General features: G+C 41.2%; 1 protein-coding gene across 2 annotated transcripts in view; it reads left to right on the top strand.

The window, feature by feature from the left end:
• The window catches only part of DOCK2 (dedicator of cytokinesis 2), a 471688-nt gene that overhangs the window by 422238 nt on the left and 24071 nt on the right, over positions 1–25379 (top strand). For both annotated transcript variants that reach the window (XM_072145916.1, XM_072145917.1), the window contains exons 44-48: positions 5066–5152; positions 5238–5414; positions 8473–8556; positions 14393–14530; positions 19387–19514. In XM_072145916.1, coding sequence (XP_072002017.1) covers positions 5066–5152; positions 5238–5414; positions 8473–8556; positions 14393–14530; positions 19387–19514 — 614 coding nt within the window. The remainder of the gene's footprint in view (positions 1–5065; positions 5153–5237; positions 5415–8472; positions 8557–14392; positions 14531–19386; positions 19515–25379) is intronic.

The following is a 25379-nucleotide window of genomic DNA, read 5'->3' as shown; positions in this document are numbered from 1 at the left end:
GCCCACATGGAACGGAATACTGCCAACTGCCAATAGGTTTTTTTGCAGATTAATTTGCACTTTTCTTTCTTACTAATTTTTTTCTTGGGCTATTATTTATTTATTTTTATCACCTATGCTACGAATAGGTAATCGGTATCCCAATGGCAGTTGGGTGTACTCCCGTTGATAAGCTGTTTAATGCTTCCACTTCCCAGGTGCCTTGTCTATTTGTCCCATGGCCTGGTTGTTGTTTGTCCCATTCAATTGAATGGAGCCAAGCTAAAATTTTGAGCACAGCCAATAAACTACTGTTCTTATAATGAAGCAAAGTGCCACAGTGCTTGACCATATGCTTCAAGCTGATTTCTGAGGGTGTTGTTATGTCTAGGGAATAAACCGAAAAAAATCCTAGAATCCCCCATTTAATCAAGCTGGAATAAGCACATTATATTAAAGGGAACCTGTCATCAGGATTTTTTATATGATGACAGGTTTCAATATCCTCTGGCTTGTGGATATAAAAAATCCATTTGTCTTGTATTTGAATAACCCCACTGCCTTTTAATTGTTTTTTTAACATTACCTGGCTCTCTGCCAGCAGTGTGTTGTGAGTCCCGGGGGTATTGGAGGGGGTATTGGGGGGGGGGGGTTTCAAATGAGAATTGCTTGTGGCAGTAAGCTGACGTAAGCGGGGGAGGGAGCAGGGGAGATACTGAGGGAGGAGTGAGGAAGATGGAGGAGGCATTGAGGAAAAGACTACTTGTTCCACCTGAACTGCCCTAGGATTTAAAATACAGTGCTGGCAGGGAGCCAGGTAATTTTAAAGAAACAATTAAAGAGAACCCGTCAGGCAAATGAACCCCCTAAACTCAATATTTTTTCAGAAACTGCTATTAGAAAGCATTGCCTCTATCCCTTCATTGTCCCTCTACATGCATGTAAACTTAAGCAATGAGGTCCTAAAGTTGTATGCAAATAACTTATGAAATGTCCAATGAGTCATTATCATACTCAAGCTGTCCAGCTTATTCATGAGTGGGAGGCACAGCCACACCCCCAGTGCTTGACTGACAGCCTATATAATGGTGTGAGGTATAATGGTGTAATGGCTCCTACAATGGCCTGTGTGTGTAAAGGAGAGATACAACAGCTCCAGGCAGCCATGTTATAGCAGAACATGTCAGGTACTTGTGTAGCTGATGTCTGTGTCTCACACATGTGTATTAGGAGGGAGAGCATGTCTCAGATAAAGCACAGACACCAGCAAAGCTTTACTGTACTTTACAGACATGAGCAGGGGGAGGAGAGGGGGGGCAGGGGTTACATCACTGCCTTTGACCATGTGACCAGCCTCATTTACATAATAAAGAAAAGATGATTTTATAATGATTAATGTATGAACTGACAAGATAAAGGCTGGGATGAAATCCTTGTGAGCTACTCCAACAGGTAGAGGTGACAGGACTAGTGACAGAGATCTGATGACAGGTGTCCTTTAAAATGCAGTGTAATTAGTAAGATGCACAACAAAGCAAATTTTAAATTTAAATGCCAGGGGATATTGGAACCTGCCATCATGTAGAAATGACCTCCTGATGACAGGTTTCCTGTAAAAAGTCATACTGGAAGCAGTATTATTAGCACTGTTAACTAGCTCCACCAGTAAAACCTGCTCCATACTCTTTGACAGCTGGGGCTGGAAAACATAATTTATAGACATAGATATACTGTATATGTATTTGTGATGCCGGGATCTTGGTAAGTTTTGATTATCCAAAGTGAAGTCAGTAATTTGTGAAACAAATAAGTGACATCTCTCAGTTTGTAAGTGACAAGTTTTATCCAACATTTCATTGCAAGGTGTCATATTTTTGACGAAGAAATTATAGGTCGATATTGAGGTGATAATTGTATTGCAGATAGAGAGCTTTCTGTAAATACATTGCTGTGGTTTTATATGTTTATGTGTCATCATTTTCATGGAGGTTTAGAATATTTCCTTTAGTTTAGTTATGTAGATATACATGCATGCTTCTCATGTAAAAGTGGAAGACAGCGTTCAATTATAACCTAGGGTGCAGTAGCTGTCAGATTCCCTGTTTTGCCAGGCAGGAGATCTCAGCAGAATACAGGCTTCTGTTGGATCTTGTTGACAGCTCCTGCAAGGTAATGTATAGGAAATTGATATTCTGTGTAGTTCTGCCTGCTATAAATCAATTTCTCTCATTTGTAAAACCATACATTCAAGGAATAGAAATAACATTTTCAGCAGTCAATGTCCTATATATTTTCCAGTCCTGCAGAGTCTCTTGAAGGGGAATTTGAAAAAATTATCCTCTGTGCTGTAGTCAGTTTTTGCGATTTGGAAACAGTAATGCTGCTACCCCTTTATCCTGCTGTAAAGGAATAAATACACTTACATTTCAATGGTGTATTTATTTGGTAATATTGGGGCTTATTTACTAAGGGTCCCCGGATTGCATTTTTGTCGGACTTCCCGACGTTTTCGGGATTTGTGCCGCTGGGACAGGTATTGAACAGGGGATTTTGTCGTACGTGATCGGATTTTGGTGCACCTGCAGCGGCTTTTATGCATCAGAAATGGGGGGGCAGGCCGTCGGAAAATCCGATTGATTAGGATTCAGCGCGGGATTTACCTTTAAAATTCGCATCCAATGCACTTACATGCACCAGGAAGAAGATGGTGCACTCTGGCGGACCTGAGCGGGGAAGTGACACTCTGCACCCCATTTTGAATGAAAAAAATAGAAATGTGGATATTTTTTCTAAACCCGAAAAACTAAAATACCACATGGTCAGAAGTATTCAGCCCTTTTGCTTAGTATTGGGTAGCAGCACCTTTTGAGCTAGTACATCCATGAGTCTTCTTGGGAATGATACAACAAGTCTTACACAGCTGGATTTGGGGATCCTCTGCCATTCTTCCTTGCAGATCCTGATCCTGGATGGTGGACGCTGGTAAATAGCCATTTCTCTCCAGAGATGCTGAATTGAGTTCAGGTCAGGGCTCTGGCTTGGCTAGTAAGGAATGTTTACAGATGTGTCCTGATGTCAACGATTTGTTATTTTAGCTTTGTGCTTAGGGTTTTTGTCTTGTTGGAAGATGAACCCTTGCCCCACTTTGAGGTCCATAGCAATCTGGAAGAGGATTTCATCCTGGGTATCTCTGTATTTGCCCACAATCATCTATCCTTTAATTTCAACCCGTTGACCTGTCCCTGCAACTGAAAAACACCCACATAGCATGATTCTGCCACCGCCATGTTTCACAGTTGGGATTGTATTTGGCAGGTGTTGAGCAGTGCCTCCACACATACCGCTTAGAATTAACACAAAAAGTTCAATATATGTTAATATGTTAATATATGTTAATCTTACTTCCCAGACTATATGTCCTTCATGTTTTTTTTTTTTTTTGCAAACTGTATGCAGGCTTTTATATGTCCTGCACTAGGTCAAGGATTTTGGTCGTCCCACACTTCTTCTTCATTTAAGAATTTTGAATGCCACTTTGCTCTTAGGAGACTTAAATGCTGTAGAAATTATTTTGTAACCTTTGTCAGGTCTGTGCCTTGCCACAACGTTGTTTCTGAGCTCCTTGGGCAGTTTTTAGACCTCATGATTCTCATGTGTTGTGACGTGCACTGTGAGCTGTAAGGTCTTATATAGACAGGTGTGTCACATTTTCTAATGAAGTTTAATCAGTATAATGATACACAGCTGTAATCCAATGATGAATTAGAACTTTATCAAGTAGGATTAGAAGGAAATGGACAGTATGTAAGTTTAATATGACTGTCACAGAAAGGGTGTACATTAATAATAAAAAAGAACAAAGAGTGAAAAAGTTAAAGGGGTCTGAATACTTTCCGTACCCACTGAATATTCATGCAAGTGTTTTTGCACTGACTTATTTTTTGTTAAAACCCTTTGGTTTGTTTCTGATTATTTTGTTTGCAGTGTAACTTTATTATGGCACTGAGAAAGTATGGCAACATTGGTGTGGAATGATGTAGCAGGTGGGCCATGGAAGTTCTTCTAATGAAGGCTCATAGAAACATAGACCTAAGCATCCTCTCACATCACACCACTGTATTTGGCTTATTTTTTCCAACGGTTATTTTGTGCTGTGCATTTCATAGACTACTGCAAATAAGAAAAAATTATATTTTTTGAACATGACTCAGAAAGTGAAGTGGTTGGAAAAATTATTTTAACAGAACTAATTTACAGATACTGATCTACAGATCATTATCTCCATATGGTTTATTTACACCCTTCTCTAACTTGTGATCATTGGTTGGATTATTCAACAAATCTCTTATGAAAATATAGTGTCTCTGTAATTTTGCATAACGAGGTCATAAGTTATTGTATTTCTTTTACTTCTCCATATTAGGCACAATTCTGCTACAAAGTATCTACTATTCAAATTTAAGACCCCCTGCACAGCATTAAATGTACATTTAATGTATTTTGTGTATAAGTGTTTTTCTAGGAGTTCCATAGAAATGCCACTTTCTATGTATCCTACTTACCCCACCCATACACAGTGATTGATAAAACTCTGTGGATCTACTGATAGGAGAACAATTTAACCAATATTTATGGGAGAGGGGAGCAGGTCTCTCCCTACCCGTCCAATGAATACTGTCAGGCTTTCTCCTTTATATCATATATACCCATAAATCACATCAGAGTTCAGCTAAACTCTTACTCTCAGATTGAGCAACATGAATCACTTTACAGGTTCACTGGCCATTCACATTACATACAGAATATGCCATCCACTTGCACTGATCCAATGTGTAAAAGAACAGTAAGACTGGTTAATGCTATCAGCTGCCTCTGCACACAAGAATTGGGTTTAGTGGATTTTAGATGCCCCTGGCATTATTTTATGGTTTCTGTCATATGACATATACTATAATTATTTCTATAATCTATAATTTTTTGTGTTGTACAGGAAAGTAGGTGTCTCTTTATGTTCTGTGTCCTCTTATCATTGTAGCTTTTCCCTGTATTGTGTATTGAAACATGATTTTATTATTTCTACCTGCAGTCCATGTGGATTGAAAGAACCACTTTTGTTACGGCTTACAAATTGCCTGGAATACTACGCTGGTTTGAGGTTACATCAATGTCACAGGTACGTGAAGGTTTCATTTTGCTGTAAGACATTTTAAGACTTTTAAGATGTTTTGCGAAAAAGTTGAGTTTTCTTTTGTTTCCAGACAACTATTAGTCCTCTTGAAAATGCGATTGAAACTATGTCTGCAACCAATGAGAAGATATTGATGCTTATAAATCAGTACCAGAGAGATGAAAATATGCCGATTAACCCGCTATCTATGTGTCTGAACGGGATTGTGGACCCAGCAGTCATGGGTGGCTTTGCCAAATACGAAAAGGTAAGAAATTCTGTGCATTATGGAAATATTAGACTTGTCAATATTCTGTTGATTTCCAAATCGTTTATTTTCTAAGGTCTGAGCAACTGAACACATTTGGCCAATAATAAAAAATAAAAAACACTAAGTTTCTAGATCTATTGCTTTAAAAATAACACTTGCTGCTATATGAATTCCATTCTTTTTTTGGACAACCTGGTGTGGAGTTTGGAACCTGTTCTAGATCTTTCCTATATGGACCTTCATTATGTGTATCATGTTACTGTAGAGGCTCATAGTCTCTCATAGTGGAATATGTGATTACCTCTTCTCCTGTAGTCTGCACTAAGTGCTCTTCTGATTACAAAGCCTTTGCATTTGTGTGAGCCGTTGTGCTCTGCCTTCCATTTGGCAATAGATGCAGGGTCGTAACTACAGTAAGAGCAGCCATCGCAGATGCTATGGGGCCCACATTTTCAGGGGGCCCCTGCATCCAACCTGGATGCTGGATATACACCAATATATACATATTGGGGCTCATTTACTAAGGGTTCGCGGACCGCACTGATCCAACAATTTCCGATATGCGACGCATTTACAAGGGGTTTGTGTTGCACGCCATCGGATTTTGGCGCATCGGCGCCGGCTTTCATGCGACACAAATTGGGGGGGGGAGCGGGCCGTCATTTTTAATCCACATTAATTGATTAGAATCTGCAAATTGTGAATTATTTCTGTTGGTTCTAATTCAACCTTTGTTGATCAAGTTGGAACTTTGACCACTGAAACACCCCGCTCTCTCTCTAGGAAATACATTGTAGAATGAAAGCTTGCTGACCCGTTCTCTGGATCCCCCATTGATCCATGCCCACTGTTGCTGATGTCCCTTCACAGGTCCTTGCTATTATTAGCAGCAACTGGTAGTACATTTTTTATGGAAAGATAAGCAGTTTTCAACCTGTGTGACTATTATTTCTGTTAGGATGTTCAGTAAAAATTGCATATACTTGAGGCATAGCAATAGCTTTAACCATCCAACTATCTATTCCTCTATCTATTAATTAATAAAAATCTTTCAATGTTATATCTGGAAAAGATTTAACAATTTTATCAAACATAAAGAATAAAACAGTCTAGTCAAAATGTAGACAATCTGAAGTTGACTGTATTGTGGTTTCCATAAAAATAGAGCTTAATATCTGTCATTGCTGGACCCTGGAGACATGTAGCTGAAAGGCATTTTAAGAGCTGGAAATGGATTGAATAGGAAAGGTTTGGAAATAATAAGATGTGTGTCAGCAATTTAGAAAGCGACTGCTCAAGCCAATAGTGTGAACACAATTGCCAAGCACTAATTTATTCTTAGGAGGCTTATAAGGAGAGATGTGTGAGGAAAGCTAAAGGTCAGTCTAAGGAATCGATGGCTGACGAGTCATTCCGTCATCTCCCTGACCTCCAACAATTGCATCGGAGCAGATGGGTCAAGTGGTAGAAATGGGCATGGCTTTTCCTACAGCTTTTTATGATAATTTTGATCAGAAATAAATATTCTGTCCCAATTTTCTTCACCATCAGAGTAAACTAGAGTATGACTGCAGTTATATATTATGGCTTTGTCTTTGTAATTACAGTTTTATGATCCTAGTAGTGTTTGTATCCCTAAACTGCATAGCAAGTTCAAATCCCTTGATAGACTCATACATATGCACATATCTGCCAAGATAGTGTCTAAGAAAAGGTTTTTTTTCGAGGAAGGTTTGCAAGTAAAAAGGTAAATATTTTATGGGCGTTGATATCTTTATAAAATATACATTAGTTAAATACTGGTTTAGAAAAGTGAGGACCTGAAGAAAGGCATAATATAACATATAATATTTTATGTATAAAATATTTATTCAGTCTACTGTTCTGCTGTCGACAGATGGTTACAGCGATTATTTGGGCTGCATAGAATACAGAAATACCAAGGTTTCTTATTTTATCATCCCCAGGGCATGAGCTAAGGGAAATTTAAGAATGCGGTGTCCAAGAACATTATACACTTCAGACTTTTTAAAGATTCTTCCACTTAAAATAACATAAAAAGACAAATATTAGTAAATGGTATCATTTATATTCCTGACACTAATATATATATATAAAATTCTTGAAAATCAGTTTATATATTTTTCTTCACAAGTCATATCAGCTTTGCAATCTCAATGAAGAAACATCTTAAGTAGTTTAGTGACTTTTGACATGAGAATTATTTGATGCCACTGTTCTAATAAGAGAGTCAAGGGGTTGTATTAAGACTGGAGTCACCACTTTTTAATATTGGTGATGGAGCATCCCAATGTATAGCACAAACATGAAGAAGCTTTGTCATGGCACATACAGTAATTGCCATTTTTTTTTAGATGTTTTCCCGTTTTCAGTTCTTCCTAAACTTCTAGTGATGACTTGCTGTTCTCACTCATATCCTGCTCATTCCTCTCCCCTCTCCATAGACTTGTGTGAAATTTGGCACACAAAAAAACTCCAGAGGAATTTTAGGGTAACTCCCCTTATAAGAAATATTTCTCAAATTTGTAATATTGATTTATCTACAACTTTGTCAAATTCATTTATCATCTTTTCCTCGGTCACACAGAATAATCCCTATTGTCTGTATTCATGAATGTAACTCTCATGAGCTGCTTAGATATTTCGCTATCCAGTGATTAACTATTAAACATCATAACCTTAATGTAACATCCATTACCAAGCAACAGAGCCATAGGTGTAAACTAGGGAATTTTTTATGACTTCTTCATGCTGCTTGGTTTTGTATTTTTATAGCCTCACAGTAAGTAAAATTCATGATCTTCAAAGACAAGGTGATGCGCCGTCTTCATAACTGGTCAGAAGCAATCAATGTGTGTGGTCCTATCAGTTAACCTCGCTCTGCCTCCATCTAACCATCTGAAATGTCATATTAACAGTACAATTGCCCTTTGTGGTACTTAATCATTTGGGGCGCGGAGTGAGATATGGAATTGAACTGTCTATGTTATTGCTGTGGTTTTTGCTGATGGAAAATATTTTTCTTCAATTTTAGGCTTTCTTTACTGAAGAATATATACGGGAACATTCGGAAGATTGTGAGAAGCTGAACAAACTGAAGGATCTTATCGCTTGGCAGGTACAATCTGTCACCTATGCTTTATCAGCACAATACATGTATTTCTGTAAGGCTTACAGACTTGTAATCATGTGCCGGGGCATGCTGATATAACCGCATGGGTAAGGAACCACGGCAGGTCTAGTTGGATGTGGGGTGAATCTAGTCATACACATACAGTGAGAGCTGGGGCTGGGTGGTTCTCATCCTTTTCATGCATATCTACATTTGTCTCTTTGCTGCCCTACGAACAATATGTATGTATAGATTTTCATTTTATAAAATAAGAAAAATTTTTACGACCCGTTTAATAATATAGCGCTTAGCTCAGCTAGTTCAATTTCTAGTTCAGTTTCTGATCCTAAACAGCTGCTTGGGAATGGGGAAGTTGTCAGACCCCCACTGATCTCAATACCAGGTCTTGGAAGTTCAATTTAACAAATCTTGTTATTCAGTGTTCATTACCCATGCATGTCTAGTGGCAGCAAACACTACACCATAGCCGGTGTACAGTCCAAAAAATACACGCCAATCACTGTGATGCTTAGGTAGGACAATAGAGGCTGGGTGCTATCACGGTAGAATAAGGGGGTATTTCGAGTTGCTAACACTGGGCATTTCCATGTTTGTCCCTAACACAGTCCTGTGGTAGATTGATCCCTTTAAAAAGGCTCATAAAGGCTTCATATTGCCAACACAACTGCTCAATAGCTGATTCTATGTCTATGATGCACTTGAGATGCATTTCAAAATGCAACTCATGCACATTGTGTGTATACTGCCTTAGGGTCAAGCATTAGGGAGGACCTCTTATTAAAAGCAAGCCTCCACTAGCTCTTTATTATACTGGGCCCCCCCTCATTTCCCCTTTACACTGCGGACCTCCAAATATTACTCGAAATAACTTTGTAACCCCACTATATTGTGCCCCCCTCATCTCTCCCTCATATTGTCACCCCTCTTTTCTCCCTCACACATTTTGTCCCCATCATCTCTCCCTCATGTTGTGACCCCTTCACTACCCATCACATTGTGGCCCCCAACTAACAATCATGTCATCCTCAGTTCCACCTCATATTGTGACCCCCTCATTGCATCTTCCTCACATACTGTGCCCCCCTCATCTCTCTCTCACATCATAGCCCCCTGTCACCTTCCCATCATATTGTGGTCCCTGTCATGTTCCCCTTATATTGTGGCCCCGTATCTCCAATTCATACTGTGGCCCATCACCACTCCCTCTTTAGCTCTTCCTCATATTGTGACCATCCTCCTCATGATATGGGCCCCGCTTATAATGTGGCCTCTCATTTCTACCTCATTCTGTGGGTCCCCACCATCTTCCCTTTATATTGTGCCCCCCCCCCCTCTTATGCTCCTTTTTTACTTTTAGGTAATTAAAAAATTGAAAAGCACCAAGCACTTTCCTCTCCCTGTTTCTTACCAGCTCTTCTTTCTTTGTTACTGCTGTGTGCAGTGATGCAGGCAGGTGGGAGGATGTCATAGTATCGCGCCTGTCGCCCCCTGATGCATACAGCTGCAGCAGGGGAACAGTGATGATGCAGAAAGCTAAAGGCCATCATTTTTTTTTACCACTATCTGCGTCTGGATGGTCCAGATAGAGTTGAAGTCCTGAGACAGCGGGCTGAGTTGGTGCAGTCACTCGGTGCTAGGGTGGGGTCAACAGGTGTCGCAGTAATTTATATAAATTATTGCAGTCCTGTACTTTTTCTTCTCATGCTATTGAGCTCTATTTCATATATCATCTTGCTGAAAATATAATCTTTGAACTAGAAAAAATCTGTCTGAAATACAATCTGATGCTTCTTCTTTCACAAGTTCTTATGGCCTAGTTACAGGACATTTGATGGAATACCGCACTGAGCGCAACAAGAAGATATCATCCCTAACCTAAGATATGTACATGCCTCAGGGAAATGATGTATTGAGGAACCATTTGCTTAAATTGCCTCAGAGAGATTAGGCTCTGCTCAGATTAATAGTACCGTGGAGAAGTACACTAGGGAAATATGCAAATGGTGTGTATACGTCCTATGCATTACAATGACAAGACAATCAGGTGTCTTATTCTATTAATCATTCTGCCACTGTGACACTATAAGCATGGAAGGATAACAGCAGGGGATGTAAATGTCAAGTGCTTTGTATACCTATAATAGGAAGGTGCAGAGTTATGTTACATGAGCCATTGCTCAAAGTAAGAAAGAGCGGTAACAACATATACAATAATGCACATGGTAAAACTATGCAGAAATGAATAACGGAAAAAAAATAAGCAAAAAAAACGGAAGCACTCCTTTAAGTAGATACTGAAGGTTATTTTTATTCGAGTGGCAGGGCAGGGCAAACATAATGTGACGTTTCAGCACAGACAGCCAAACAGAGCCAAGTGGTATATAGATGAAGAACTGTGGTTTGGCGTTGGAGCAGCAGCACGTGCGATCCCATGAGCTGATGCAACTCCTTGGCTCTGTTTGACAAAAACTGTCTGTGCTGTAACGTCATGTAATGTTTGCCGTGCCAATAACCTTCAGAATCTACTTATAGGAGTGCTTCAGTCTTCTACTATTTATCTATTATTGGGGTAGGATTCCAAATGTTGAGCACCCACAACGGCGAAATGTGGCCGTATAACTACACACATATGCAGAAATGAATGTTAGGTGAACCCATGAAAAGACCACAAGGTGAGAATTTACCAAGACCAAGCACGTGTGACCACCTCTGTGAATTCACCATAGTAGACACAGTAAAAGCTACGCATTGAAACAGCAGGGGGCGATGTTCTAACGTGGATGATCTGTGGATTGAAGCTTTGTTTTAAAAGTTTGTTGTGTAAAGTAACTTACCATACCGCTGTATATTACAACAGAACATTCAGTCCCGTTGGGTCTTATAGGAAGCAGGGAGATCAAAATGTAAAATTAGGACTTATGTGCATATGAACTTTTTATGTAAATGTGATGGGTTAGTAAGTAAATAGTTAAACATACAATATTACCACAAAGTTCAAGATGTTTTTCTTATTGAGTTTATGAGTGTTCTTCATAACATTTCTGATAATCCTTCACAGCTTTGTTTCTTAAGTACAGAGTATCAATCCAATAAATGACATGGATAAGAAGTATAGAAACAAATCTAACTCCATAGTGGAGTAAGAATCCACCTTGGATCCATTCCCAATTTCCAGTGTCTTTGGAATTTAGAGCGATACTAAAATCCATCAGTCTTCGTAAGCGTCATCTTGATCAGAAACAATTATCAAGATTGAGCTACGAGTAATACAGATCAGCCTTTAAGGAGATGTGTTTGCCGAATCTATTCGTCTATTTGTTTAAGCTGTCAAATGCTGGGTGGAATGTAATGTCCAGGATGGAAGACATTAATAGACGCTATCATTTCTGTGTCATAAGTTACGTTCCCACCTGGCCTATAGTAAATGGTGCCATTTGAGAACTTTAAAAATGTTATATAAATATGTGTAGGATTAATTGGCAGGAAAGTGACTTTTGTTAGATCAGAAATTGTGACCAGTGTACGCTCAATTTACTTTGCAAATGTCACTGTGGGCTACATCTGTTCATCTGCTGAGCAGATTCAGTACAGCTCTTTATCTCGTGACATATTCCTAAGAACGATTGCACATAAACCTGAAGATGGGGTATACTTTATAAGACAAACACCTGTTTAAGGAATATTTGAGAGAATTTTAAAAAGGAAATAGCTTTCTGAATTATTGATATGCTGTTACAGAGAGAACAATGGAAATCATTAAGCAGGTGTCCAGCTCATTGTGCAATTAGTGACCAGCAGGTACAAATAGGGAAAGCAAACTTCTCAAATGACATCAGTAGTTAAAGAGAACCTGTCACCTGGAAGGTCATTTTTAAAAATTTTTAATAGTTATGCCGATTTCAAAAATGCTTATGTCAGTGTAATGAAGCATTTCAGTACTTTATAAAACTTTATTCCACACTACCTGGCTCCCTGCCAGCAGAATTTGACAAGTCCTTCGGGGGCAGTGGTGGCATTTGTGCCTGTGTTTAAATCTCCTGTCCTCCCACTCATCCAGTTCCCTCCCTCATTCCTGCTTCCAGTCATGTGCATTGAGCGGGCAGGGGAGGGGGGATGTTGTGCAGTAGAGGAAGAATGCATCTAGGAGACTGAGACACAGGCTGTTGCAGCTACCCCCCACACTCCACCCTGAGAGTCACCACAAGCTGCCCAAGTAATGTGAAATAAAGTTTTATAAAGTACTGAAATGATTCAGAATGCTGACAAAGGTATTTTTAAAATCAGCAAAGCGTAGGCTACTGGAACCTGTCAGCTGCTAAAAATGACATTACTGGTGAGAAGTTCACTTTAAGCATTTTTAGAATAGGGAGAGTATATTGTAGTTATTTATTTATATTGTGCAATATTTCTGTACATTTTCAATCCTGGTGCTTTAATATTTCCCTTGATTTACGTTGTACTAATACCAAAAATATATTTAATTGTGTGACCATGAGATGGTTTTAGGACTACTGCCTCCTTTGGGTTGATTCCAAATAACCTATACATAGGGTAGCGGCCTGCCCTTGGAAATGCAAGCGAGCTGCCATTAAGTAATACAGATAGGCTCTCAGCGGCAGTTCCCCGGGATATGCTCCCACTAACAGATTTTGATGACCAATTCTTTGGATTGTATCACAGACCTGGAAAACACCTTCAAAGGAAAGTTACGTTAGATCAGAAACTGTGAGAAGCGTACGCTCAATTTACTTAACAAATGTCGCTGTGGGCTGCATCTGCTCATCTGCTGAGTAGAATAAGTACCAGTGTCTTATCTTGAGACATTTTGCTGAAGATGAATGTTTTCTATTGTATTAAAGTTATAAAATATTTTGTTATGTAGCTAAAAGAATATGTTTAAAGGCTAAATTGCATTTATGATGGGATTGAAGACAGTTTGGGATTATTTTTTAACTCTTTTGGACCATTAGCTTTCTCCAACTAGCATTATAATATTTAGCAAGCAGCAGAATAGTCTTAACAAATGCTTTAATGGCTTGGGCACTAGAAAAACATAAATATATATTTAGAATGATCTACTGTACATAACCCTACTGATCCGAGTAAAAGAGACAAGTGTAGAAAAGCAGAATCTCCTCTCTATGTTGTGTGGGGTATAAAAGCGACAATAATCTAAAAAATTCTGGGAGAGATTAATCAATTTGCATCTTATTTTAAAGCGTTTAAGTTGGGTTTAAGACGCTTTCATTATTGGCTTTTTGGGGGATTTTTTCCTCCCTTTCTGCACCTTATGTGCCCTATTTATGTAGTGTCGGTGACACCAGATTACTCCTTTCCCGAAACTCATGCCTTTTTTTTCTGGTCGCAGTTTAATAATCCCAACATTTTTCCTGCATTTCTATGTTCTTGACACTTTTTTTGGCAGAATTTTGGCGCACAAAAAGACATGCTCTACATGTTGTACCCAGTTCTATTTCACCTTCTCAAATCTGGAGACAGTTCAGAACCTTTTTGGCCGGGTGCCAATTCATTAAACCCCTGTGCCACTATCTAACATTTCAGTGTAAACTACCACACAGACTGTGGGCCAAAAAAATGGACGCCACAATTGGTGCCACCCTTTACAACTACTAGGGTTGGTGTCACCTATGGAAAAAGGGCATGTCTTGGTGGGACAAGGGATATGCACCAAATGTTATCCAAATGTAGCAGAATAGTGTAAACTAAGCCAGCTAATAAGTTATTAAAATATCTACAACAACTTCTCTACATTGTAGATGCTCAGGGTCCTGTCCAATTCACAAATTTGCTATTTTGATAGACGCCTCTTCTCGGTGCTGGAATAAGAATTCATGAAAAAAGAGTCACTGAAGACCTTCGACCTTTCCATGACCGGATGGAGGAATGTTTTCGGAATTTAAAAATCAAAGTTGAGAAACAATATGGTGTGAGAGAATTGGTAAGATTTCTTATTTTATTCTACCTCATATACTGTAGAATGGATATTTGCTACAATAGAGTTTTTCTTTCTTCTTACAGTATACATCAACCTGAGTCAGGGAGCTATGAAACAATATATTTCCCATGTGATGCTTGTCATGGGATATACTGATTGATAACTGTAATCTGATGTTTATACAATTTAGCAAATATGATTAATGGTTTGTAATAAGCGATGCTTCACATGATAGATCTCTACATATCATCTCTCTGCAGAGCGTTCTGGTCATTACTATTAGTTTCTTATTGCTGATTATGCTACTTGTAATACTTGTTTACCAATGTAATAGGAGGCAAGTGACGACGTCTGAGGAAAGCGTAACATGGTCATTTAAAAGCATTGTTTGTGTCTAACATACTGGATAGAAGATTCTTACAATTACAGTCATTTTTGGATGCAGAGTCTGTGTAATCATAATCATATGCCATCTGTATCTTCCACCCACACCTCAGTAAAAGTGGCTTCTAAGGATTTGCGTTCTGCGTAGGAAGTACAGTAGCTTAGTAATTCTAAAAGAAATAAGTTAATAAGGTTATAAAACTAATTGTACTTCACTTCGGGAGCCCCCTTGAAGAACAACTTCTTCTATATCTCACTACTTCTATATTTTACAGATTCATCTAGATTTAGTTGACTGCATCCATGCAATTATTTAGAAATAAAAACTCACTCCTGTTGTCCAATATAGTCGCTCTCTAAAGTAGGTTAACATATCAGTAAGACATCTTCCAACATTTTGCACAGCCTAATGCCAGCTATGCTTGAATGCTCATAATTTGGGGTGATTCCATGGACTGCACACATGGCAAAGAACAGGAGTCCTTGCATCATACAGTAATATTCACAAGAACTTCCCATTTGGTGGCCGATCTGCAGCGCAGAAACTGTAACATTTAATACATTGCTGACACTGGAGTTTGTCTGGCAGACAGGAAGTCTTTGCATCATATTTCTGTTTGATGCAAGGACTTCCATTCTGTGCCAAGTCCGCAGTTTCTAAAATCTTACTAACTTACAGACCCGTTTCCATGGGTTGCACACTTTTGTGTGCAGCCGGTCTAATGGTTTTTACCAGACATTCTATGGTCCAGGTGCAGTTCATTGTTTACATACATATGTGTGTAACCTTATATAATTCTTCTGTTTTGAGTTATGCCTAGGTTAGTTGCAAGAGATGATAAAAAAAAAACTAATAAAAACTCTTTCAGCAAATAAATGGTATTTTCTTACTGCCATCTATACAGATAAATCTCAAAACTGTCACAAACGTAAGAAAGAGCACATGTTATACAGACAATATCCCTAGTAGCACACTTGTAAAGTGGAATACTCACATACGGGTTCATTTTGATGTTTTTGTGTACGATATCAGACACCTAGTATAAACTACTTACACCTAGTGTACAACTATGCAGCTCAATATAAAGCAAAGTCATAATACAACCATTTACACAAGCCATGAAGAACAAAGAATCTGTGTTCCGCCTGGAGATTCTGACATCTACAGTTCACAAAATGTCTTTGCCTCTAGTCTGCAGTTGTTTAAAACTTATATAGTCTGTATAAGTATAGCAGTCTGTATTCTGCAGGGTAATTAAATTTGAATTTGTTTTTCTGGGTCATTATTCTAATATGTGATTTTTCAAGTGGGAGCTACTGTAATTATAGTAATATATCTGAAAATTGCTGAATATAAAACAACAACAACAATAATAGATTTTTCAGTTATACATGACTAGGAAACTTGCAGCGATAGTTACAGTAGATATTAACATGACCAGGGGCGAAACTACAGTGGTGGCAGCCATTGCAGCTGCTATAGGGCCCACAGTGTCAGGGGGCCCCATCACCTGACATGACACACTAAAGAGTGAAGGATGTGCTGTATCTGTGATGTGTATATGATGTTTTCGTATATAGTGCATGGTGGTATATATTGGAAGGTGCGTAGAAGCCCTGAAATCATCAGAAATGCTAGCTTATTGCTGGCACTTGCGATTATTTAGCTCAATCCGCCACCTTCACACATAAGTCATGGGTTGCGTTTATTTCTACGCCAGGCAGAGGCGGGAGCTTCTTTATGTTTCTCGCTGTGAAAATGCAGCGGTGGGGCTATCATAGCTATGTGTGTATACATGCTGTGTGCTTGTGTATGGCACTGTATTTGTGTGTTATATTCAATATAGGGAAGGGGGAAGAAGGGGACAAAGTGGCAGTAAAATATAGCTTTTATTTCATAATTTAAAAGACTTTGTGTTGGTGTGGAAGTAATTAAAATGAATTTAAGGAAAATTCAAAAACTATTAGGGAAAGTTCTGGGGATATTCCTCCCCTACATTTTTGGAGATTAATTATTATTAATTAATCTCCAGACAAAATAAGGAGACACCACCGACACAAGTGTGCAATAGTCTGATTAAAACAATAAAGCCTGGAGCCACATAGCACATGAGTTAAAACTGTAATAATTAAAAAAATGAAGAACATAATCAAACCCTCTTATTATTCCCTTAACCTTTGGGATTACATGCAAAATCAATAACAGGGGTCTATACTTGCATGTAGGGGAGGAATATCCCCAGAACTTTCCCTAATAGTTTTTGAATTTTCCTTAAATTCGTTTTAATTACTTCCACACCAACACAAAGTCTTTTAAATTATGAAATAAAAGCTATATTTTACTGCCACTTTGTCCCCTTCTTCCCCCTTCCCTATATTAAATATAGCTATCCTTTGGTGGTGTACACCTGGCAGGAGAACAAGCACAAAAAGTGATAAGCATCAACAAAAAATAACAATTCTTCTGATACATATAACTGTATATGTGTGCGCATAAATGTATAATGTGTGATTGTAACTTGCACATGTGAATATAACAAATATGTATATAAGTGGGAAGGGGGTCCCCATTCAGCAGCCTCATATTGGACCCTGCTACTCCTAGTTACGCCCCTGAACATGACTTGGATTTAATGATGAAACATAAGTAAAGTAGTTCCATTTCCATCTCTTTATGTGCTGTCACTGTGTACATTGAAGGTTAATAACTTGTAATAAGGAAAAAATTTGGCTGGAATATTACAAATACCCTTGAATAAGGAGAGCGATTTAGTGATCTCTGACTGCAGTCAGTGCATGTTAGGAGACAGATGGAGGAGAGGTAATTGGTTTTGGAGATAAAACAAATCTGCAGATAAAAAAAATGCCAGCCTCAAACTGGGACAGTTTGGATTAGTGGAAACCTCATTCAAATTGTATGAGCCAGAACCGCAGGAAAAAAAAAGGTATATTCACCACATTCCCATTACTGTCAAAAAGAGATGCGTAGGAAAGGTTTTGTTCAGCATAAAAACAGATGTTCATGTGGGGGAGGAAAAACGGAAAGGATAACAGAGGAGAAAAAGGGTAAAGGAAGGAAAGAGAAAATATAAAAGCTCCGTTCTAACAATGTGTGAACTCTCCTCTAGCCACTTTTCATCTCTGTCTCTGATCTATGTTAAAGGGATATTACTAAGGCTGTCATCACATATGACACCAGGAACGCGTTGTACAATTATGAGTATTTGTAATGAGACTGGTAAATAATATGATCTGATACCTTTCCGCTGTGTATTTAATTATCCTTGTCATTTTCCCACAAGGCTTCTCAGGTTAGGTCATATGGATGTGTATCAGTGACCTTGTATAACTTGTGAATACTATTTGTAACTAAAGACAGCACATCCATATCAAGTCTTTATCTCATTCCCCTGATAACAGTTTTATACATTACATTCAGGGTTAAAATAGTTTTTGCATTCAGATGTTTTATTTCTTTTTTTTTCACAAATATAGATAGATATATCCCACTGGTTTGCTAAGGACAGGGGTGATTGACTAGGCAGCATTTTTTAATATATTTTCCTATTTTTATATGTTCTTTTCTATTTACGATTTGTGTTCCATTCTGATCCATTGATCACTTCTTCTAATTGAAAGTATTAGATTCCGGACAAGAGATCAACAAGCGACAGTAGCTTGTAATGTCTGGCTCCAAAATACTCCCCGATTGTGGGTTATAACTGTACAAAGCAAAAGTGCTCCTTGTGGTCCAGAAACAATAAGGGAGTGTAATGTATGGAGGGGTGAGGTGATGTATTTATGCTCACTAGGTAGGAATTGCTACCTTATGGATGCTGCAACCTCCCTGGTTTGGACTACGAATTGTAGTCCAAAGGTTTACGTGGTTAGGGAAGGAGAATGTATACTCCATGCCGGCAGTGCTCTATTTAGAGTTATTTATTTAACCCATCAGATCCTGCATACATGATCAATAGCCTTGGAAGTTTTTACCTGTCCTGATCAAGACACCAATATGGTGAAATAATAGATAATTATCAGTGAAAGAAACAGCAAGTTCATCCAATCATATGTATCTGCACATCCACCTGGAAGCGCATTGGTAGTAAATCACAACTAGGCGTTTCTCAAACAACAATACCCAATACAAATATAAATAAGTGGAGAAGCATAAATAGGTCTTTGTTCAATTTTGGCACATGGATATGGTTGATGTTTCTAAAAAGCATCCCTAAGACAGGGTCAGTAGGTCCTTAATGCAGGGGGATTAGATATATGGTCCTGATGCTGGGCCTGAATCCAACATTGTTGCTTTGAGATTTTTCCTATCATGTTCAACAAGTTCTATATTAAAAAATACATATTGGCAGCATGGTTATTCCGGAAATATTATGCGTATGTGTAATTCTGTATAACTGTCAGTGCAGTTAGGATCTTGTGTCCCGGTGTATCCTCACAATGTACTTCTCTTGCAGCCCGACTTCGATGATGGAAGAGTGGGAAGGCCTAGATCAATGTTACGGTCCTATCGACAGATGTCTATCATATCTATGTCTTCAATGGCATCTGAATGCAATACTCCCAACAAGCTAGCGGCTGAAAGGTTAGATCAAATATCCATTCACTTTTATGTATGAGCAGATGATTTAAAGCTTTAAAAAAATAAATAAATAAATAAATAAATAACAGAGCTTTAAAGGAAACCTACCACTTAATTTTTGTTAAGGGAACAAAGCCCCTATCTTAGAATTATAAGTTATATTAACTTATAACTCGGCACACCGCACTTGGGCTCGGCGCACCATGAAACAGGCCATGCTAAGTTGCGCAGGCGCGCGTGTGCCGGAGAGCTCGGTGACGTCACCGGCTCTCCTGCACTTCAGAACCCGGCGCGCGCACGGACGCGCGCATGGTGCGCCGAGCCCAAGTGCGGTGCGCCAAGTTATAAGTTAATATAACTTATAATTCTAAGATAGTGGCTTTGTTCCCTTAACAAAAATATGCTCTGGCACCAGCTCACCCTGAGCTGATGCCATGTATATGTGTATAAACCTACCACTTTTAAGTGGTAGGTTTCCTTTAAAGGAAACCTACCACTTAACTCTGAAGTTAAATTAATAACACGTTTTTAGGCCTCCATTGTATAGATACATTGGGAGGATTCCTGATGTATCCTTACAATGGAGGGCTGAAACATATCCTAATGGGATATATTATTGCGTCTGTGTCAGTTTCTTTTTTGCATATGTATTTATTATGTGTTTGCAGCACAATTGTGTCCGGCACTTTTGAAAATTAAAGGGGCGGGGTAGTGTTTGTTCCCTAGTTTGTGGCCTATTTATTACTGAGCTGTGCCACAATTGTGTTGCAAGTACGTGATGCAAAGTACACCCAGAAAAAAAAAATCTGCAACTCCGGCCACATCCTGAAAACAGACCAGATTAATTAAACGCGTGCAGCACTATTAAATAATGTGGCACAAAATGCACATTAGTGAGGCAAACTACACTAAGGCAGATTGCACCAGATATCATATCTGGACCATTGTCTGTTTAAGCTTCCCCTGAATAGGAGGAATAGGAAACATTGGTATCAGCCAGTAATTGCCAGTTATTTGACTGGAAAACTACAGTGTACTCTCAGCGGCGGCCAGAGATGCATGCCATACATTTGCATCCGTCCCCCATAGGCTATTATTGCCTTATTACTAGAGATGAGCGAACATACTCGTCCGAGCTTGATGCTCGATCGAGCATTAGCGTACTCGTAACTGCTCGTTGCTCGGACGAGTATTTCGCCCGCTCGAGAAAATGGCAGCTCCCGCCGTTTTGCTTTTTGGCGGCCAGAAACAGAGCCAATCACAAGCCAGGAGACTCTGCACTCCACCCAGCATGACGTGGTACCCTTACACGTAGATAGCAGTGGTTGGCTGGCCAGATCAGGTGACCCTGGGATAGACTAGCCGCTGCCCGCGCTGCTCGGATCATTCTCTGTCTGGATGCCGCTAGGGAGAGAGCTGCTGCTGCTCAGGGAAAGCGTTAGGGTGTTCTATTAGCTTACTGTTAGGCAGGAGTGATTCTTAAAGAACCCAACAGCCCTTCTTAGGGCTACAATAACGTTATAATTTTTTTTTTTTTTTATTTGCAGCTAGTACCATATTGTGAGGAATTAGCAGGGGGACTTGCTACCGTTGTGTTTAGCTCTTAGTGACACACATATCCACCTCAAACACCAAAGTGGGAAAATTTATTAGGGGTTTGAGTAGAATTAGGCACAGTCTGCCAGTTTCTTTTTATTTTACGTTTATTTTTTTCATAACTCAGCGTCATCTCATCTGGCATAGTAGTGTGCTGTAATACTTGGCTAGAAAATAGCCATAGGAGAATACAAACGTCTTAATTACGCCTACAGTAGCGTTATATATATTTGATTTCTGGTTGATCTGCTGGTGGCTGTACTTGCTGCAGTGCATCTACTATCAAATTGGGAGCAATTTGGAGTCAGACTTGCGACCACTGTGTTTTAGTGACGCACATATCCATCGCAAAGACCGAAGTGGGAAAATTTATTAGGGCCCGGGGTTGTATTTCAACTAGGCACAGTCTGCCATTTCCTTTTTTATTTTACGTTTATTTTTTTCATAACTCAGCGTCATCTCATCTGGCATAGTAGTGTGCTGTAATACTTGGCTAGAAAATAGCCATAGCAATAGGATAGCATCGTTTGGTTTTAAAAACTAAAAAACACAAAAAAAAAAAAAAAAAAGTTAAAAAAAAAATACAAGTTATAACTCTCATTTTCAAAATGTTTAACCCGAGGGCTAGGGGTAGAGGACGAGGGCGGGGACGTGGGCGTCCAACTACTGCAGGGGTCAGAGGCCGTGGTCCTGGGCGGGGTGAGACACCACCTGCTTATGAGGGAGCAGGGGAACGCCGCAGAGCTACACTCCCTAGGTTCATGTCTGAAGTTACTGGGACTCGTGGTAGAGCACTGTTGAGGCCAGAACAGTGCGAACAGGTGATGTCGTGGATTGCCGACAATGCTTCGAGCAATTTGTCCACCAGTCAGTCTTCCACGCAGTCCACCCATGTCACCGAAATCGGCACTCCTCCAGCTCCTGCACCTCAGCCTCCTCCCCCCCCAGTCTGCCCCCTCCCAGCAAAATTTGCCATTTGAACCGGCATACTCTGAGGAACTGTTTTCTGGACCATTCCCACAGTCACAAACCACTTGTCCGGTTGCTGATGAGCAATTTTCCGATGCCCAGGTTTTCCACCAGTCGCAGTCTGTGGGTGATGATGACCTTGTTGACGTAGTGGAAGAAGTGTGTAAAGAGGTGTCCGACGATGAGGAGACACGGTTGTCAGACAGTGGGGAAGTTGTTGTCAGGGCAGGAAGTCCGAGGGGGGAGCAGACTGAGGGATCGGAGGATGATGAGGTGACAGACCCAAGCTGGGTTGAGAGGCCGGGTGAACACAGTGCTTCTGAGACGGAGGAGAGTCCTCGACCAGAACAGGTTGGAAGAGGCAGTGGTGGGGCCAGACGGAGAGGCAGGGCCAGAGCTGGTGCATCAGCGCCAAATGTGTCAACTAGTGAAGCTCCCGTGGCGAGGGCTCCTGCGGCGAGGGCTAGATTTTCAGAAGTCTGGAGGTTCTTTAAGGAAACCCCGGATGACCGACGGACTGTGGTGTGCCACATTTGCCAAACCAGGATCAGCAGGGGTTCCACCACTACTAGCTTAACTACCACCAGTATGCGCAGGCATATGAATGCTAAACACCCCACTCAGTGGCAACAAGCGCGTTCACCTCCGGCCGTGCACACCACTGCTCCTTCCCCTGTGTCAGCTGATAGTCAGCCCCCTGCCCAGGACCCTGCCACAAAAACCCCATCGTCACCTCCACGATCCTCCACAGCATCCACCAGCGTTCAGCTCTCCATACCCCAGACGCTGGAGCGGAAACGCAAATATAGTGCAACCCACCCGCACGCCCAAGCCCTTAATGTGCACATTTCCAGATTGCTAAGCCTGGAGATGCTGCCCTATAGGCTAGTAGAGACCGAGGCCTTTCACAGCCTCATGGCGGCGGCCGCCCCTCGGTATTCGGTCCCCAGCCGCCACTACTTTTCCCGATGTGCCGTCCCAGCCCTGCACCAGCACGTGTCAGACAACATAATCCGTGCCCTGACCAACGCCGTTTCTGACAAGGTCCACCTGACCACGGACACGTGGACGAGTGCTGCCGGGCAGGGCCACTATATATCTCTGACGGCACATTGGGTTAACTTGGTGGAGGCTGGGACCGAGTGTGACCCTGCGGCTGGTCATATACTGCCGACGCCGAGGATTGCGGGGCCTACCTTGGTCCAGGTGTTTGAGGCCTACTATGCCTCCTCCTCCTCCCACCCCTCCTCCACCTCCTCCACCATCCGTGGGCATGGCGCCATCAGTCGGTAGCTCTAGGCACAGCAGCAATGCCGTCGCTAAGCGACAGCAGGCGGTGCTCAAACTGCTGAGCCTAGGCGATAAAAGGCACACCGCCCAAGAACTATTACAGGGCATCACGGCGCAGACTGATCTGTGGCTGGCACCGCTGAACTTGAAGTCAGGCATGGTTGTGTGTGACAACGGCCGTAACCTGGTGGCGGCTCTGCAACTCGGCAGACTGACACATGTGCCATGCCTGGCCCATGTGTTAAATCTGATAGTTCAGCGTTTCCTCCAGACATACCCCAATCTGTCTGATTTGCTCACGAAGGTGCGCCGCATCTGTGCGCATTTCAGGAAGTCCAGCACAGATGCTGCCACTCTCAGGGCAGCGCAGCGCCGCCTCCAACTGCCCGCTCACCGACTGTTGTGCGACGTGCCCACGAGGTGGAATTCAACACTGACCATGTTATCCAGAGTTTACCAGCAGCGCCGAGCGATTGTAGACTGCCAGATGTCAACTTCCACCAGAACTGGTAGTCAGGTCAGTCAGCTTCCTCAAGTCTACAATGAGGAGTGGACGTGGATGTCTGATATCTGTCAGGTGCTGAGTAACTTTGAGGAGTCAACACAGATGGTCAGTGGCGATGCCGCCATCATCAGCCTCACCATCCCGCTGCTTGGCCTGTTGAAAAACTCTCTGGTCAGCATGAAGTCGGAAGCTTTGCGCTCCTCACAAGAGACAGGGGAAGAAGATTCCCTTGTTGATAGCCAAAGCACCCTTAGGTCTGTTTCTCAGCGCATATCGGAGGAGGTGGAGGTGGAGGAGGATGAGGAGGAAGAGGAGGAGAATGTTGGCGAGACACAAGAGGGGACCATTGTTGAGTCCTACACTGTTGAGCGTGTATGGGCAGAAGAAGAGGAGTTGGAGGAGTTGGAGGAGGAGGAAATGGACAGTCAGGCCAGTGAGGGGAGTGAATTCTTACGCGTTGGTACTCTGGCGCATATGGCAGATTTCATGCTAGGCTGCCTATCCCGTGACCCTCGCGTTCAAAGAATTTATTCCAGCACCGATTACTGGGTGTTCACTCTCCTGGACCCACGGTACAAGCAAAATCTTTCCACTCTCATCCCTGGAGAGGAAAGGAGTGTGAGAATGCATGAATACCAGCAGGCCCTGGTGCACAAGCTGAAACAGTATTTCCCTTCTGACAGCGCTACCGGCAGAGTGCGTAGTTCTGCGGGACAAGTAGCGAGGGAGAGTAGGCGAGCAGGCAGCTTGTCCAGCACTGGCAAGGGTACGCTTTACAAGGCTTTTGCCAGCTTTATGTCACCCCAGCAAGACACTGTCACCTGTCCCCAGTCTCGGCAGAGTAGGGCTGATCTTTACAGAAAGATGGTGAGGGAGTACGTAGCTGACCATACCATCGTCCTAAATGATCACACAGCTCCCTACAACTACTGGGTTTCAAAGCTGGACATGTGGCACGAACTGGCGCTCTACGCCTTGGAGGTTCTTGCCTGCCCTGCCGCTAGCGTCTTGTCAGAGCGGGTTTTCAGTGCAGCTGGTGGCATCATCACCGATAAGCGTACACGCCTGTCGACTGACAGCGCTGACAGGCTGACGCTTATCAAGATGAATAAAGCATGGATTTCTCCTAATTTCAAATCTCCAGCAGGTGAAGGAAGCTCAACCTGAATAATTTATCCACTCCTCCTCCTCCTCATTTTCCTCCTTCTCCTCCTCTTTCTACAGTAAAGCAGAGGAAACTGGCTGTTTTTTGACAGGGCCCACTGGCTCTAGGTATAGTACTTTATGCATTTAATTTTTCTGGAGGGCCACCGACACGGTCCTCTGTTTTAAACAATTTTTGGGAGTGCCACATACAGGCACTCAATCTATTCAATTTTTCTGGAGGGCCACCGACACGGTCCTCTGTTTTAAACAATTTTTGGGAGTGCCACATACAGGCACTCAATCTATTCAATTTTTCTGGAGGGCCACCTTTCCGGTCCTCTGTTTTAAACAATTTTTTGGGA

The sequence above is a fragment of the Engystomops pustulosus genome, chromosome 4 (genome assembly GCF_040894005.1).
Source record: "Engystomops pustulosus chromosome 4, aEngPut4.maternal, whole genome shotgun sequence".
NCBI lineage: Eukaryota > Metazoa > Chordata > Amphibia > Anura > Leptodactylidae > Engystomops > Engystomops pustulosus.
The sequence above is the reverse complement of the archived record's forward strand: the minus strand, read 5'-3'. Positions and strand labels throughout refer to the sequence as shown.